This window comes from Lissotriton vulgaris, chromosome 9 (assembly GCF_964263255.1).
Source record: "Lissotriton vulgaris chromosome 9, aLisVul1.2, whole genome shotgun sequence".
Taxonomy (NCBI): domain Eukaryota; kingdom Metazoa; phylum Chordata; class Amphibia; order Caudata; family Salamandridae; genus Lissotriton; species Lissotriton vulgaris.
This window is the reverse complement of record NC_141697.1, coordinates 224,654,125-224,671,603: the sequence shown is the minus strand read 5'-3', so window position 1 is coordinate 224,671,603 and position 17,479 is coordinate 224,654,125. Positions and strand designations below refer to the sequence as shown.

The 17,479-nt window shown below is 43.1% G+C and overlaps 1 protein-coding gene across 6 annotated transcripts in view; it reads left to right on the top strand.

The window, feature by feature from the left end:
* The window catches only part of MIA2 (MIA SH3 domain ER export factor 2), a 702,601-nt gene that overhangs the window by 617,224 nt on the left and 67,898 nt on the right, over positions 1 to 17,479 (top strand). For all 6 annotated transcript variants that reach the window (XM_086937351.1, XM_086937350.1, XM_086937349.1 and 3 more), the window contains exon 26: positions 6,137 to 6,271. In XM_086937351.1, the coding sequence (XP_086793477.1) occupies positions 6,137 to 6,271 (135 nt within the window). The remainder of the gene's footprint in view (positions 1 to 6,136; positions 6,272 to 17,479) is intronic.

Genomic DNA, 17,479 nt, shown 5'->3' with positions numbered 1-17,479 from the left:
AGCACAGTTCGCCCCTTTGCATCCTGGTAAATGCAGTTCAATTTAAATGCTTACTTTAAATTTATGCAGAGTGTTTCACCAATGTTGGTGCAGGTTAGTGCTGTGAATCTCTAGACACATGTGTTTCTGGATTATATTCTTCATCAGTAGAGATAAAACGAAATTCTTCTGGGGTTTGCTGAGAAAGCTGCCACAATCCTCTCAGGTCTCTGTACCTCTCCCTGGCCACAGGTGCATCTCCAAGAGCACGTCAGCCCAGTGACTCAAGGGAGCCTTTTTAAACAGAAGGGGGATGGGAGCACACTGCTTCACCTCCCAGCACAGTTCGCCCCTTTGCATCCTAGTAAATGCAGTTCAATTTAAATGCTTACTTGAAATTTTGCAGAGTGTTTCACCAAAGTTGGTGCAGGTTAGTGCTGTGAATCTCTAGACACATGTGAAAGCTGCCACAATCCTCTCAGGTCTCTGTACCTATCCCTGGCGCACAGGTGCATCTCAAAGAGCTCGTCAGCCCAGTGGCCTTCCCCCTTCTGTTTGAAATGGCTTCCTTGAGCCTCTGGGCTGACGAGCTCTTGGAGATGCACCTGTGCGCCAAGGAGAGGTACAGACACCTGAGAGGGATGTGGCAGCTTTCTCAGCAAACCCCAGATGAATTTTGTTTTATCTCTACTGATGAAGGATAAAATCCAGAAACACATGTGTCTAGAGATTCACAGCACTAACCTACACCAACTCTGGTGAAACACTAAATTGAACTGCATTTACCAGAATGCAAAGTGGCGAACTGAGCTGGAAGGTGAGCCAGTGTGCTCCCATTCCCCTTCTGTTTAAAACAACAATATCACCTGCCAGTTTACTTCAGAGTCCTTCTATTTTATTTGCCAAACAATTCCACACAGGAGAGTGAGGGTTATTAATCCGGCATTGGACCTCTTTCCGAACTACAGGATGCCAGGCTTGTCAAAGAACTAGGAGGGATAGGTTGGACATAGATAGTGCCCTGACTGCCAATGTGATCTCTGATGTTTATCTTAGTAGTTGTTCACATTCTCCACTGGTGCCACCTGGGAAAAACATGCCAAAGGGGAATATCTTTTAAAAAACGAGGGTTTGCAATAATTAGTGACTTATGAGTCCAGAATTGGAGTGGGACCACCCATGGGGCCTTTCAGTGATGTAGGGGCTTGTCATATCAGTGCACTGGAGCTAAGGGCACTTCATTCTGCTTTAAAGTATTTTCTTCTCACTAACTCAATATCTCAAGAGGAATGAAATCCACAAAATGTCAAAGGAGGTTGAAACAATCTGGTACTGGCTCCGGGTAAATTCAAGAGATGTGTTATATCTGTATCCAAGTTGTTCTGCACACTATCTTTCTTTCATGACTGGAAGTATGTTCCAAGTTCTACATCTGCCTGGAAATGTATTCCCTAGTAGCCGGAAGCATGAAACGCATACATGAAATGGAGTGATTAAGTCACTACAATAGTAACATGATTTGCTCCAACTTAACAAATTAACAGTATCTAGGTATATCTGAAAGAACACCCTTTTAAGTGGTTATTTAGTTTTCTTGTATGATTGCTTTTGAATGGCATTAAATCCATATATTTGAAAAAACATAATATGCCACGAGTCTTCAAACATGAGATTTAGAATACATTCTTCTTTTTTTTTTTTCTTTTAACCTATTTTTATTGCGTTTTTCCTTAGCATCACATAGGTATATGGCAAACCTACAGATTCATGTTACATATACATTTTTAGTAATCTCATCATGGTCCCTGCACATGCATTGCAATATATATGGTCTAACAGGAATAACTGGTCCAAAGTAAAAACAAGTAAACTTAATAAGTAACTTTAGGTCATAAAAGTTGTGTTTTCAAATAGAAAGATTCAAGAGGAATACTATTATCACCCCATCAAGTTTCCCACCCTCAAATATCTTCAGCCCTGTACACACGGGATAATGTTATATACATGCAAAATGACACTATCTCACAGCTTCCCTACAAGGTGTTTCCTTCATTTTTGTGGCGTTCAAGTTCAAGATAAGGGAAATGGGAAAATCATTAGGCCCTCGGAGCTCGATGTTGAGCAGAAGTCGGGCACTATCTCACCTTAGTCCGGAAGATCCTCTTTAAACTCCTGCAACTCATGTAGCAGATTGTCTCAATTCGCAGCATCCGGTGCCTGACACCAAGGGCAATGCGAAGTACACCCACATGCCCTGTGTAACTGTGCTGGGAAGAGATAGGCTCTGTGTAAAAGGTTATACTGAATGTATTGAAACTTGGCATTAAGGGAAAGTTAATGTGGACATAGCAGAACCCTGTTCCATTCCTTTTGTGTCAATTCTTGGCCTATGTCTTTTTCCCAGCACCTACGAGTTGATAGCAAGGCGAGGCGTTCTACGATGTATATTCCAAGGCTCAGGTAAACGTAAACCCCGTGTATACTGTGCTGCATGTGAACCAGTTGGTGCTGCTCCGGCTTCATGTCTGCAATCTGCCACAGTCAGGCCAACACGGCCTACAGACGAACATGAGCCAAGAAATGCCCTGCCGGTAATTCACACTCCATCTGTAACTGCTTGAAGGGTATGAGTATGCCATTACGGAACAGAGTGCTCAGGGTGCCAACACCTGCAGCCTCCCATGTCGTCAGTCCCCCCGTCTTGACCAATTCCCGAAAAGGCACGATGGAACTGATGCAGATGTCGGGGAGTAATACTGTGATATACTAGCAGTGTTTCTAGCATTAAAAGCTTTCCAAATGCAAATCCTCAACAAAGCAGTCCTGATCAGAACAGACAACATGACTGCAATGTATTATATTCAAAAACAGGGGGGGACACACTCTCTCCAACTATCCAGACTAGCACAGGACATTTGGAGATGGGCCATTCCTCAGAAGATCTATCTGTTAGCCGAACACCTACCAGGAGTTCAAAATCAGATAGCAGACATCCTAAGCAGAGAGTCAGAACAAATACACGAATGGGAACTGCACAACCAAATACTGCAGCCATTCTTCCAAAGATGGGGACAACCTGAGATAGATCTCTTTGCCACTCATCAGAACGCAAAATGCCAAAACTTCGCAATCAGGGACCCACACCACCTGTCCCAGGGCAATGCGCTATGGATAAATTGGTCCAACAAATTTGCTTACGCTTTTCCCCCCTCTCCCACTAATTCCATTAGTGGTTCGGAAACTGCAACAACATTCAATGACAATGATACTAGTAGCACCCACGTGGGCAAGACAGCCGTGGTTCACCACGCTACTGCAACTCTCATAGGTGCCACATCAAAAGCTGAGATGATTACCCATGCACCTTACACAGAACCATGGAGAAATAATGCACCCAGATCCCAAACAATTGAACCTAGCGATCTGGCTCCTGAGGTCATAGAATTTGGATACTTGGATTTACCTCCAGACTGTATGGAAATCATTAAGCAAGCAAGACGTCCTACCACCAGAACATGCTATGCAGCAAAGTGGAAAAGGTTTGCTGTATACTGTAACAGTAACAACATCAACCCTCTGGACGCATCCACTAAACAGATTATTTGCTATTTACTACACTTGCAGCAATGTAACCTTGCCTACACCTCTATTAGAGTACATCTTGCAGCTATAGCGGCGTACCTACAAAACAGACAACATCTTTCCCTGTTTAAAGTACCAGCAATAAAAGCTTTCATGGAAGGCCTCAAAAGAGTCATTCCACCAAGACTACCGCCTGCCACAGTCTGGAATCTCAACATAGTACTTACCAGACTAATGGGACCACCTTTCGAACCTATGCATAGGTGTGAAATACAATTCCTCACATGGAAGGTGGCCTTTCTTATAGCTATTACCTCACTCAGAAGAGTAAGTGAGTTGCAAGCATTGACAATACAAGAACCATTTATGCAGCTACACCAAAATAAAGTGGTTCTTAGAACAAACCCAAAATTCTTGCCTAAAGTAATTTCAGCATTCCACATCAATCAGCCAGTGGAACTACCAGTCTTCTTTCCAAAACCACAGACTGTAGCAGAAAGAGCCCTACATACATTAGATGTCAGAAGGGCAATATTGTACTACATAGAAAGAACACAAACTTTCAGAAAGACAAAACAGCTATTTGTAGCGTTTTCTCCTACACATAAGGGCAATCCTATCTCTAAAGCAGGCATTGCCAGGTGGATTGTAAAATGTATACAAATATGCTACTTAAAAGCAAAGAGGACATTAACTGTTCCTCCTAGAGCTCACTCTACACGTAAACTAGGAGCATCTATGGCATTCTTAGGAAACATTCCCCTAGATGACATATGCAAAGCAGCTACCTGGGTTACACCGCATACCTTCACAAAATACTACTGTGTAGATGTGCAGACAACACAACAGGCTAGAGTGGGACAAGCTGTACTAAAGACTTTATTTCAGACTGTTGCAACAGACACTGGTGACCACCGCTATGGAGATAACTGCTGTATAGTCTATTCATAATGTACCATCTGCAGCCCATATGCCTCGAACGGAATATGCTACTTACCAGTATGCATCTGTTCTTGGCATAGAGGGCTGCAGAGTGGTACATGCCCTCCCAGCCTCCCCGGAAACCTGTGCCTGTTCCAACACTATCTTATTTAGATACACTTACATGGGCATTTCTATCTGTATTCTATCATACTACTCCATCTAACCCTACTATGGAAAAACAATCTAAGGATGGAGCCGATGCCCATGCGCACTAGCACCCAAAGGAGGAGTCACCACTCTCGTGACGACAAAAGACTTCTCCAAGAGAAAAACATGTGCAATCATCCGAGCTCAACACCAGATGGGGATCTATTCATAATGTACCACTCTGCAGCCCTCTATGCCAAGAACAGATGCATACTGGTAAGTAGCATATTCCTTACTTGCCATATAGCGTGAGGGTGAAGTTCTGCCACCTTAATATCTATACTTACTATTTTTGAATTTATTTTTCAAATCTTTAATGCTTTCCAATAATCCAGGAACAGAGTTAAACAACGGAGAAAGTCTAATAAAGAGAGCCACCCAACATTACATTAATAGTACAGTGGCATTATCAGTTTCTTTACCTTTATAAATATGCTATCACTAATGTTGTATTTTTAAGCTGTTAGGTTTGGGGATGTTTGCGCTTATAATGTTTCCTATATTACTTCTACCACTGAAATTTTGGCTTCTGTAAGTGTTCTCTTGTAAAACAAAGTAGGTAAATTAGAATTATCTTCTAGTGTTACATTTAGTCTTCTGACCAAATGCAACTTGGGGTACTGATCATGTTGCCTTTTGGCCTCTCCATAATCTTTTGAAATAAGTACTAATTGTTTTAGGTAAGCAGATGAATGACATTTAGTATAGTGGTTAACTCATGGTAATGGGGCCAGGGCAGTACTTAACTGATATATGTGGTTCAGGTAGAATGTAAAATCAGTCCAGGGTCCAATGTTGGGTCACAGTAATGCGGAATGTCATTATAAAGTGAGGAAACAAATAACTAGCCGTATGTACAGCGCAGCACAGGCTAAAGGATAGATCATCCATATTACATTATTTTGCCCCACCGACCTGAGGTTCTAACCAGTCTCTAGCTTGCGACTTCGAGTGTGTTTTCAAGAGTTCGCTGAAGAGTAAATAAGTCAACAGTCCTTGGTTGGTTGTCAGCTCATTCACGCACTATCTAGGCTCTTTATCATCGGTTTCATGTTCCCACTTTACTCTTTAACCCTGTGTTACTGATGACATTACGGCTGGCATTGTATTGTGCCAGTGGAATCACTGAAGGTTAAAAGAACTGAGGCACGCCTAATAGACTTCAACACACAGAGTAAGGGTGTCTAAGGAATCATAATGGTGATGTTTCCTAATAAGCTATATTTATTTCCATTCTTTGCAAACTGAACTTAAATTAATGACGTTCATCTGCTAACAATATAATTTCATTAAAAACAGGTGTAGATATTGCAAACACAAATATCCTTCTCTCACCTTAGTAATTTGCTGTAACTTGGACGATATTTGGTGGTAGTTCATGGTGTACCTCAAGTCATTCTGTTTTTTCCAGCATAATTTACTTAACTGATTTCTTTTTTTTCAGGGCCACATTACCCTGATCCATCCATCCACCCACGAAGGCAAGAAAAATATTATGCCAACCCCCCGATTTCTGGAAGGTTCTCTGGACCTGCAGAACTTACAAGAGGCTATAATATGCATTCTTTTGACAGAGCAGGTAAGTTAAAGTGCAGCATATGAACCTAGTGAAGAAAGGTCACCATCTGTTTTGTAAACCATTATTAACCTAAACATTGTTTTCTTGCCTGTAAAGGACCAGACCTACGTACATTCTCTTCATTTATGTTGAATTGAGAAGCTTTTCGGGACTAGAAAAGCTTCCAATGTGGCAGAGGTTTACATCAACTAAGAGCTCACCTCTATGGCCGAATGCAATAATTCTGAAGCCAAAATTAGATTGTGATGAAACAAGGATTTCAAGATGTTTACCTAGATGCCGTCACCGTCATATTAAATCTGATTCCTGCCATCATTAACACTTTGAGTACTAATGTATGTAATGTAGAAGGCTTGCATTTTATTACAGACACAAAAGTGAGTGTTACGTTTCATTTTTACCCCCAGCTTGAAAGGAAACCTTTAACAATCAAAACATTACACATTCAGTTAGTACTAGGGATGCAATAGTCTTTCAAACAAATGGTATCCAGCTCACCACCATCAGAGTCTACATACTGTTTTCCTCAAGCTCTACATCCTACCTGACCTCATCTGAATTTTTCTTTGCATCAGACTGTCAACTTGTAAACCATTCTGCCTAGATTCTCCAACAAAACATACCACACAAGGCATCAAATGTTTGGTAGGATCTCCATGAGCATAGCCAAGCAACAGCTGACATATTCTGCTAACCCAGAAGTCAACAGTTGCAGAACCTTCATCTAAAACAGATATATCCGTAAATGTATACCACAAATATCTGTTTATCAGTCACATTTCTATCTGTCAAAAAGTATTTGTAGAGCGAGATAATATGCTCCACTGTGTCTTTAATAGAATACAGTCTTATTCATTGGTATAGAAAATAAAAAATCTGTTGGAAGACCGCCAGCCCAAATTATGATCATTTATAGTTTTTATACCAATGCTGAAGCCAGCTTCTCAGTGGGCTTAAAATATAATTCCATGATGCCTCATTTGCTTGTTTGATTAGCGGCTTTCACAAGCCCAGCAGTCCCATCAACAGTAAGGAAATTGAGGAGCTATTTGTGGGGCATGGCATATTCCAACTGACAGCTCCCGCAGCCAGTGCAGCTTACATGTTGGCCCTTTTATGACTCCAGGGGATATAGGTGCAGCCAAAGCTGTGTAGATCAACAAACACAACAATTGCCTGCTTCCTGCTCCCTAGCCGCTGCAAGCAGTAATCCATTGTGGTTTACCTTTGCAGGGCTCACTCAGCTTGTAGGAGGCAAAATTTGACTTTTATCCCTGGCTGATGTCTTTCACTTTGGATCAATGGGTTCTGCTGATCATTCAAAGGATGTACATCCTACCTTTCATTTCATCCCCTCCATGCATCCCCAGTCTCAGCTCACGTTTCAAGAGACTAGGCTACCGTATTATGGAGCTGCTAAATTTACTCCTCGCCAAGCGAGCCATCCAAACCGCGCCAGACTAGGAAAAAGGCGAGGGGTGTTACTCATTCCGCTTTCTCATGCCCAAGAAGGATGGAGTGCTCAGCTTCCTTCTGAATCTCCATCTCCTGATGACTTTTTATGGAAGGACAAATCCAAAAAGCTTTCTTTGCTCAGGTTCTTTCTACTCTTGACACACAAAAGTGGATGGCACCCTTAGTTTTGCCAGATGCATATTTTCATATACTCTTACTGCAGTCCTACAGACATTGATAGTGGTTCACAGTGGATTTGAAACACTTCAGATATGCTGTTCTACCCTTTGGCCACACCTCGACCCCTTGTGTGTTCAGGAAGGTGATAGCAATAGTCACAGCTTATCTTTGCAGGTCTAGTGCTGGCGTTTCAACCAGGAAGGTCATTAGGAGACATTCTTTCAGCGATGAGCCACAGGCCTCCTACACATTTTCCTACCATTACCTTTCTGAGAGTTCTCAAGAAGTTCAGGACAGACCCTGTCTAAGTCATCTTGGTAAGCCCTGGGCCAGCAGAGTGTAATTTTTACATCTTTTTAGTCTAGGAATTTGCTAGCCAATCTGGTTACTTCTTTGGGAGGACCTTCTGTCCTAGCAACAGGACAGGGTCCCTCACCCAAACTTACACCTCCATGTGCAGGGACTGAATGGTGAAAAGTGAGCAGTTTTGATTTGCTATTTGAAGTGTTAGATGTGACCCATGCAGTTAGACATCTCCAAAGCGGTATACACAAGATGCCGGTAGACGTTTGTGGCTTTGCAGTGGACACAGTTAAAGGTTACATTTCAGCCCTTTTTGATTTTTGTATGGCTGTCAGACCTGCCTCCCCTCTTTAAATCAAGTTAGAATGTGTTTTCTGAAATGCTTGATGCATATAATTCCTTTTAAACCCTTCTTAATGTCTTGATTGCTCCGTTCGTGCTTCCCGCGCAACTGTTTTTGTTTAAATGCTGTAAAGCCTGCCCACAATTGTTCGAAAACTGTAGACACCACCAGTGAAACCTCTGTACAATTCCACCTTTCCCTCCAAATTAGTGTGGCCCGGGCCGCTTTTCTGCCTAAAGTGGTATTTCCCTTTTACGCGTGAGGAGAGACTCATTGGCTTGATCTCAAGAGAACTCTAAGTTTCTACATTGAACATAATGGGGAGTATCGTGTTGATGATCAGTTCCCTCAGGGGGATAGCCACTGCCAAAACACAAAGATGAGAGGACATTGTCGAGGTAGCAGCATTAGCAAGAGTAGTTTGTGTCTTAGACACCTATCAAGCTGCAGTACGAGCATCAGTGTACACATTAACCAGGCATTATTACCTTGAAAACCAGGTTTGTAGAGAGGGTCAATTTGCCCACTCAATTCTGCAGGACTTTTTGATTTGAGTCCCCTCCTCATACCACCTTTTTGGACTGCTTGGGTATCTATTCTAAATATGAGAAATCTGCAGTTTGAAGTATCCATCAGATGAACAAGTTACTTATCTTCGGTGACATTCTTTATGGTACTATATATATCTACTCCTCCTTCTCCCTCTTAGGACCACGAGATTTGCCATCTCATATACTTTGTGGGACAAGTATGTAGTCGGTCTTTTGCCCCTTTGGTCTAGAAGCATCCCTGGGGAACTTAATAAAATAAAATCAAGCTCCCCGGCAGACACCTGTCCGGCTTGATTTTTTAAGCTATTAGCCCCTTGGCTCAACACTGCATTGAACGCTATTTGGAATTTCTCGTTGGTGGCGGGGATCTACCTACCAGCTGGAAAAGTGCATTTGTTCAGCCAATTCTAAAGAAGGAAGATGTTGATCCAACCGAGCCCAAAAATGTTAGGCCAATTTCTCTCCTCCCTGTTCCGGCAAAAATTCTAGAAAAGGAAGTCCAGAAACAACTAGGGGACTTCTTAGAGTAGAACCATCACTTCCATGACTCTAAGTCTGGATTAGATCCGGTTACAGCACGGAAACTGCTTTGCTGGAATCACAGAGACCATACGTGAAACTTTAGATCAAGGAAGCTGTGCGATGCTGGTGCTGCTGGACCTATCCGCAGCTTTTGATACAGTGTCGCAGAGGATTCTCCTAAATAAACTTAAATGTTTAGGGGTGAAGGGTACGGTTTGGACCTGATTTCGCTCTTTTCTAGAGGTGCGCACCCAACAAGTGACCCTTCATCCTCCTGTTTCCACCTCTGGCCCCCTTGTGTGTGGGGTCCCGCGGGGCTCGGCCTTGAGTCCAACGATTTTTAATGTATACCTCACCCCCCTTGTGGCGATTATTGAGCATTATGGGGTGAAGGTCGTCTTGTATGCTGAGGATACACAACTGGTGTTCTCTTTCAGAGACCACAGCGAGACGGCCTTTAAGTCAACTTTAAGCAGTGTCTTCTGAATATCTCGACATGGATGACGTAGAACTGCTTAAAACTGAACACAGAAAAAACGTAGGTCTTGTTTTTTAACCAAACTACCACTCCATGGCCAGAGCTCTGGTGGCCGGCTGAGTTAAATCCTCCTCCTCTTCCAGCAACCTCGACTACGAATTTGGGCTTCAAGTTTGATGTGCAGCTGACTGGCAAAGTGCAAATCGCCCATTTCTCTGGGCAATGCTTTTGGAAGCTGAAGGCTCTACGGAGCTTCCTTCATTTTCTGCCAATGGACTGTAGGAAGACTGTGGTGCACGCATTGGTCACCTCCCAGCTTGACTATGCGAACAGCCTCTATTAGGGGCTTCCTGAGTATTTGCTCATAAGGCTGCAGATCATCCAAATGCGGTGGCTAGGCTTGTTTGGAATGTGCCAATGCGTCACCACATAACCACCCTATCTGCTCAGTCTACATTGGCTGCCTGTGAAATTAAGAATTGAATATAAAGCACTTACTTGGGCCCATAGAGCAATAAATGGCACTGGTCGGCAGTATTTGAGGCAAAGACTTCAAAAATATAGTAAGAACAGAGAACTCTGATCGAATGACCAGAATCTCCTGGTCATTCCACAATTTGCAAAGGCCAGGACTGGTGCTAGGGCCTTTTCGGTTAAAACTGCGACACTATGGAACTCCATGCCTGAACATTTGAGAAAGACCAAATCGGAATCCATATTTAAGAAAGCTCTAAAAATATGGCTTTTCGTTCTTCCCTAAGTATCTTGATCTCCTGACGCCATGCCTTAGGTCCACTGCACTACTAGCGCCGGGACACCTCCGTCTGAGGTAGAGGTGCTCTCTACACGATGCAATAATAATAATAATGGTGGATGCTCTGTCTAACCGCAGATTCCTAGCTTCCAGTTCTGTAGCGTGTACATCTGCACATCCTGAAACTATCCCAAGTTTATTTTCGGCTCACTGTCACCTTCACTTTGCCGGAGTTGATCTTTTTCTGAAGGTGCGGAAGAAGAAAAGTAATGCAGAAACTCTGCTCCGTCACTGCTGAGGGGTGCTAGGTCGTCATGTAGTGAGCCAGCACCTCTATTCGAGTGCTAGATCTACTGCTGGTGCCTGGGACTATTCAAATTTGAGTTCTCTGCAGTTGGGTAGTCTTTCCACCAGAAAGAGTGTTACCAAAGGTAACTTATTTTGTATGTCTCAAACCTTGCAAGAGGCAACATACTAAAGACTGTTTTCCTGCTGCCACCACATCTGCCCACTCATGATGAGATATAATTGCTGAGTAGTAGGTGAGATATCGAAATTAACAGCTTGGCAAGTTTTCCAGAGATTTGAGAGGAAACTGGGTGCGTGAAGCACGCTTGCTCACTACACTCCCAGGACCGAAACTTTGACTTGATAGTTCCACAGCGTTATGTGTGAGCTCCAGTCATGCTGATTGATATGGCATCATCTTTGGTACCGGGCCAAAAACAGATCCTGAGATTTTTATTCTAGTTGATAAGGAGTCTTACCAAATGGTGAATGACTATGGCTTTGGTGTTTTGGTGAGAGGAACGGTAACAAACAAACTCTGAGCATCTTTAAACAGGGCAGTGTGAAGCGACTGCTGGAACCAAACTCAACGCTTTAGTGTTTTCCACTTTAAGTTTGAAGCCACCATCTTCACAGAAAAATTGGTCCCACGATGATATCACCCCCATTTTTGCACAACCTGTCTACTGATCAATGTTTTGGAAAGTGAAGCATCAATACCTACTGTGCCAAGAGCAAGCTAAGGAAATGACGGTGTATCGCAGGTCATTCCTTTTATCTTTTGAATCCCCTGATGATAGACTGTTGTTGTGCATGCACAGCTAATGCCTCAGGTGGGCCTAATGCTTTCCTGAGCACGCCCTCTAAAAATAGCGAGCCTAAAAATAGATGCTATGATGAAAAAGAATTTTGCATTTGGCTGTTTTAGCTCAACCATCTCTCAGTGCGCTCAGTGGTTTGGCCTGGTATCAATATTCATTGTGGCAACTAATTGAAAAAGCAGTGAAATATGTGCCCGATTATCAATCAAGAACTCTGAGGCAGTGATAATGCTTAGTTTTTCGATACCTAATTCATTTGTTAAAAGAGAAATGGATATCTTAACAGCAGCGAGGAGTTGTACTTAGCTTAAGCCATCTGTTTTTTCAATGGGTGTTAAATAGAAATGCCTTTTTGATGTGGGGGGGTCAGAAGCCAAGGTTTGGCAGTGGCCAGTCTTTTCAAAGACAAACCAGATATCCGTGATCTTCCAGGGGCGAAGGAAAGACATAAGAGTTACTGTTCCTTTGGTTATAATGACATTCTAGAATGTGGCACCAGGAGGAGACAGGCAGATGAACTTCTACTTGGAATGATAAGTACTGACCTTGGTCAAATGGGCCCTAGTGTAAATTGACTACAGTAGGCTTTTCAAGAGTTTTCTTTCAAATTGTCCTTCATTGGAACCACCAAAACGTTCTTATTGTATAAAGGAAAACTGGGGAGTTGTGGGCTGTGAATAAAGAGAAGTTCAGGGTGCCGTCCCTGGTGCCAATTCTGGCTGCATTAAGTGAAAATTAATGTAATCCCTGCACTTGCAAGATGCTCACATTTTAAATTGGCATAAGTTTGTGAACACAGGGTGCTGCCGCGATGATAAACAACAAAACCCTCAATTCAAAATGTTGTGCTTTCACGCCTCAATACTGCCTGCAGGGTGATCTGTCAATGGATGTCATTAAGAGAACAGCTAGGCTTTAGTAACGTGGTAGCGCATCGAGCAGTACAGAGAAAGTGATGGCGAGGCATTTTAAATTGAGCTTGTGACTACCATTTGTTACTGGATCAGGTGCTTTTTGTGACACGTTTGCAAACACAAGGTTGCTGACAAGAGGCTAAACAGCAGAACCCTCAGTTCACAATGCTCCATTATGATACATGCCTGTCTGAGTAGGCGACGTACTGTGTATGGCATTAGCCCGTGCACTAAGTGCCATTAACACCAAGATCACCACATGAATGCCTTCCACTCAATGTTCTATTCAATTATAAAAATAACTTCATCTGCAAATTGTTTTTGTTTGCTGCATTGTTTAGCAAAAACGCTCAAATAACTCCATATTGTACTGCACCAGCTATTTATTATGGAGGCGGCTGACTCCTAAGTAAACATGTATTTTTCATGCTGGGTGAATGACCAGAGCACAGGCAGCAGCTCAGGTGGATTGGCTTGTGGAGCTTCCCTTCCATACTACAGACCACATCTTTGGCTTGCTGGCTGTGGTTTATAGGAAACCAGTTCAGTGAATATAGATTTTTCAATTTACTACATACATTTACAGTGGCCGTGTATTCATGGCTGTTTTTAATATTTTACCACATAACATTATTAAGCGATCAAATCATCCCAATATGTCCATTATCTGAAGGTGGTCAGGTATTTATCCAAGATCATCCTTTATGTAAAATAAACTGGCCAACTTGATTCCTTTAATTCAATTTCACAATACCGGAAACAATGTCAGGGGGCGATCAGAGTGGAATGATGGTGCATACATCATCATTGGTACTGCGGTTACACTTCATGGTGTACGTCCCCATTAGTGGTTGTAAGAACTTTTATAAACTAAGTTTACAATGGCCCAGAAAAGTATAAAGTTAAACTTACCAGCTCGACTCAAATGTTTCCTTGGAACTACCTAAGGGACTACCTTACAATGATTGCTGTTGTGGTCTACTGCTGCTGGCTTCCTCTGGTTTCGCGCATGCGTTCACTCCTGGCTCACACTCCTTCCACGGTACATTCCTAGTTCCTCCATCGCCCACCTACGTTTTCTTTAAGCACTCTATGAACCCAGAGCTCTCTGTGTTCCTCTCACCACCCAGCTCGTCAATTATTTCCCTCCACTTAGGCTTCTTCTTTAAATTAATTTCTTCCCATTGCCCCACCTCAAGCTCCACAATTGGTCCCCCGTCTCAAGTGTTGTCTGGAATGGGTAATAAAATAAACAAAATGGTGCCTACATTGTTCCTTATGTGCGTCCATGCGTTGCAATGCATGCACGGCATGTGTAGAAGTCTTCAAGCATGCACTTACATACATAACCTACATTGTCTTGACACACTCCAACATGCATGCGTTCATAGGATGCCTTTTTTTTGTGCTTATGCAGAACATCATTGGCAACTGCAGAGACCAAGATAACGTGAACATGGTTATAATGATTTGTCACTTGCTAGCTAAAATGGCAAACTGACCACCAGCTACACCTTTTCCTATGATTTGAGCTCCCATTTACTAATCACAGGCTGGACTATTAAGACTATTAGGCAGAACCATAGGCTTTACTGGATAACCATGTTAATGAATATCGGAAATTGTTCCCATCCTAAAAACATCGTTTAAACACATAGGCATATCTTGTGAAAGATGGCCTGCAAGCCATGTGGTGCAGCCATCAGGATACTTTTTTTGCATTCCCTCAAAGCACTTTAACACGACAATATAAAGTTGGGCCCATAACTTATTCAGAGGACCTCTATCTGGCACCGGCATATATTTAGCATTTTAGGGCGTTTTGTAATGATAGTGTTATTTTCTCATTATTTCCAGGTTTCTTTTGGAGGAAGATCTGTTCCTTCCTTGATCCAGTGCTTTACAGACAATAAACTAAAGGGCTAGAGATGTAGATAGCCATGACTCCATCTTTTGTTCCTACCATCTGTTTGTTTTTAGCCATAACTCCATCTTTTGTTCCTCCCATCTGTTTGTTTTTGACCAGGGTCATTGAATGACTCCAGATTCTCAATTATCCAATGGATTTGGAGTGTTTGGAGTTGGGTCTGTCTAAGGCAGTGCTTTTTGCCTTTATCATTTCTCATGCTGCTATTTTCTGCCAGTTTCAGGATTTGATACATATAGGCCTATTATGGTCTTTGGTTATTAATTCTATTTTCTTTTAGATTATGTGACTATCATTGCCTAAAATTGGGAGCCTTTCTTGTGAGTCTTGCTTTCTGCCCATGGGCTGCTTTTAAGTCCATTTTTGTTTCATATTCATGAGTGATATCTTGTTTTTCTGATAAATACTTGTAACCGCAGATTCCTTCTCTTTTTTTAACAGCATTATTCTTGTGCACTGGTAGGTGGCACTATGAAGCTCCATGTTGACTTTCTTCATCTTAAGATGTGAGGATAGAGCTGCATATAACTGCTTATCCTGAGAGTTGATGGCAGCTACTTTCTTTCTGAACCTTCGTACGAAGATCCAGATCTTGTGCCTAACGTTCTCCCCATCAGTTGATGAGTTTCTCCTGAGATTACTACTTTTTCCAGTGTGCAAGGGAACTATGTTCCCTCCTAAAAAGACATAGTTTAAGCCTTTCAGGAACTGTTGATGTTAATATCTGTGACGGGTCCCCCTGAAGTGTGACTTTAGTGTTTGGCTTTTGGGCTTGGCTCCCAAGTCCTGTGAGGAGTGTACCTTTATAAATCCCAAGGCAATTTGGTAATGTGAAGCAATTCTGTATGTCGCCAAACGTCGAAAGAAGTCATGAAAGTAGAGGGCGTAGAACCTATTCCGCTCTTGGGGCTGCTTCCGTGACCAGTCCTTGTCGAGGTCTAAGTCTTCCAGTAAGGCGAAGTCACAACAGCACAGAAAGATGGAGAAAGTGCGAGGATGTCAGGGTGCCTCTTGGTCTTGCCCCAGTCCCCCACCAAGTAGCTGATTCCACAGCTGATCTTGATGCACCTCGAATTTCCCTGGGTTGTCGCAACAGATGCCTTTAAAGTAGCCATGCTGCTCATCTTTGGTACTCTACCAGCTGCCTCTGGTGTGCCTTCAATCCCCAAGAACCCACTTAGTCCTCCAGTCAGGTTTCTGAAAGCAGCTCTGCCATTAGTGCCAACTGTGCCCTTGAACCCATCTCAGGTTCTGCTCCCTACAGGAACAGACTTCCAATCTGGCACCGAAATCCACTAATGTCCCCATGACATCAATGCCGGCGCTGACACCTTCAGAAGAAGATCCTCTTCTTCGACCTTTCTAACTCCAAGCTCAATTAATTAATCTGGGCCTCAACCAAGGTCATGCCCTGACTCTATGCCAGTGCACCCGGCCGCAGCCCAGTCTGACTCTTACAGAACCATATCTCTGTCCTGGAGCTGCACAACCATGCACCAGCAACTTTTTGGTTCAGACTGATCTTAGTGAACCAGCCCTTGGAGATGACAATGAAGATGAAGGGATTATTTCCACCCACATTATGATGATGACAATTTATTAATGGACAGTGGGTTAAACACTTCCCTGAACACTGGATTGTGTTTGTCAACTAAAGAGAGTGACACTTCCCTGGACACTAGCTGCCAGATTCATGAAGTGAAATTTGCGCCCGCAATCTCTGCGAAAATGCAATTGCGGGCGCAATTTACGTAATCGGCATTCAACATCAAAATAGCGAATTCGCTAACACATAATAGCGAATTCGCAATAAAAATCGCAGAATCCGGGTAGGCGACCATTAGCGAATCGGAAAATGGGACAAACCACGGATTCTGCGAAATAAATTGTGAATTCGCTATATAATCGCAATCGGCATTCATAAAAAATCGCTAATAGTAAAAAAAACAAAAATCGCTGTTTGCGCCGCGCAAATTAAGGACAACTCAAAGCAGATGGTAACCATAAAAGCCATGAAAAAATTCCATTTGAAAAACCGTTGGCCAATGAGCAACAGGTTCAGGCCTGACCAATCACACATAAGGACTTTCAGCATCAGCATTTGGAGTGCCACAATGCCAGGAATGTACATGGTGGTGAGGCGTCGAAGGCTACAGCGAGCAGCACAGAGGAGACGCAGGATCCAGGACAGAATTTTCCTCCAGCGGGTCACCTTGCTGGGCCAAACCAGAGAGCAGATATATGCAAAATATAGGCTGAATGGGGAAATGATAATGCAGCTAATACAGGACCTTGACCCCCTGATGCAGCACCCAACAAGCCGTACCAATGCGGTGCCTACACATGTGCAGGTATTGTGTAGCCTGCACCTCCTGGCCTCCGGGAGTTTCCAGGGGATAGTAGCGGCTGCTGGGGGGATATCACAGCCCACCATGTCACGCTGCCTCCACACTTTCGTTGACGCCATGCTCACCCAGCTACACCGTCACATCAAATTTCCCACCAGCCAACAGGAATTGGACTTGACCAAGCTACAATTCTACAATGTAGCCCATTTTCCACATGTACTCGGATGCATAGACTGTACCCACGTCGCCATCTGCCCACCAGCTGCCACGGAGTATATGTTCCGCAATAGAAAGTCCTACCACTCCCTCAACATACAGATGGTC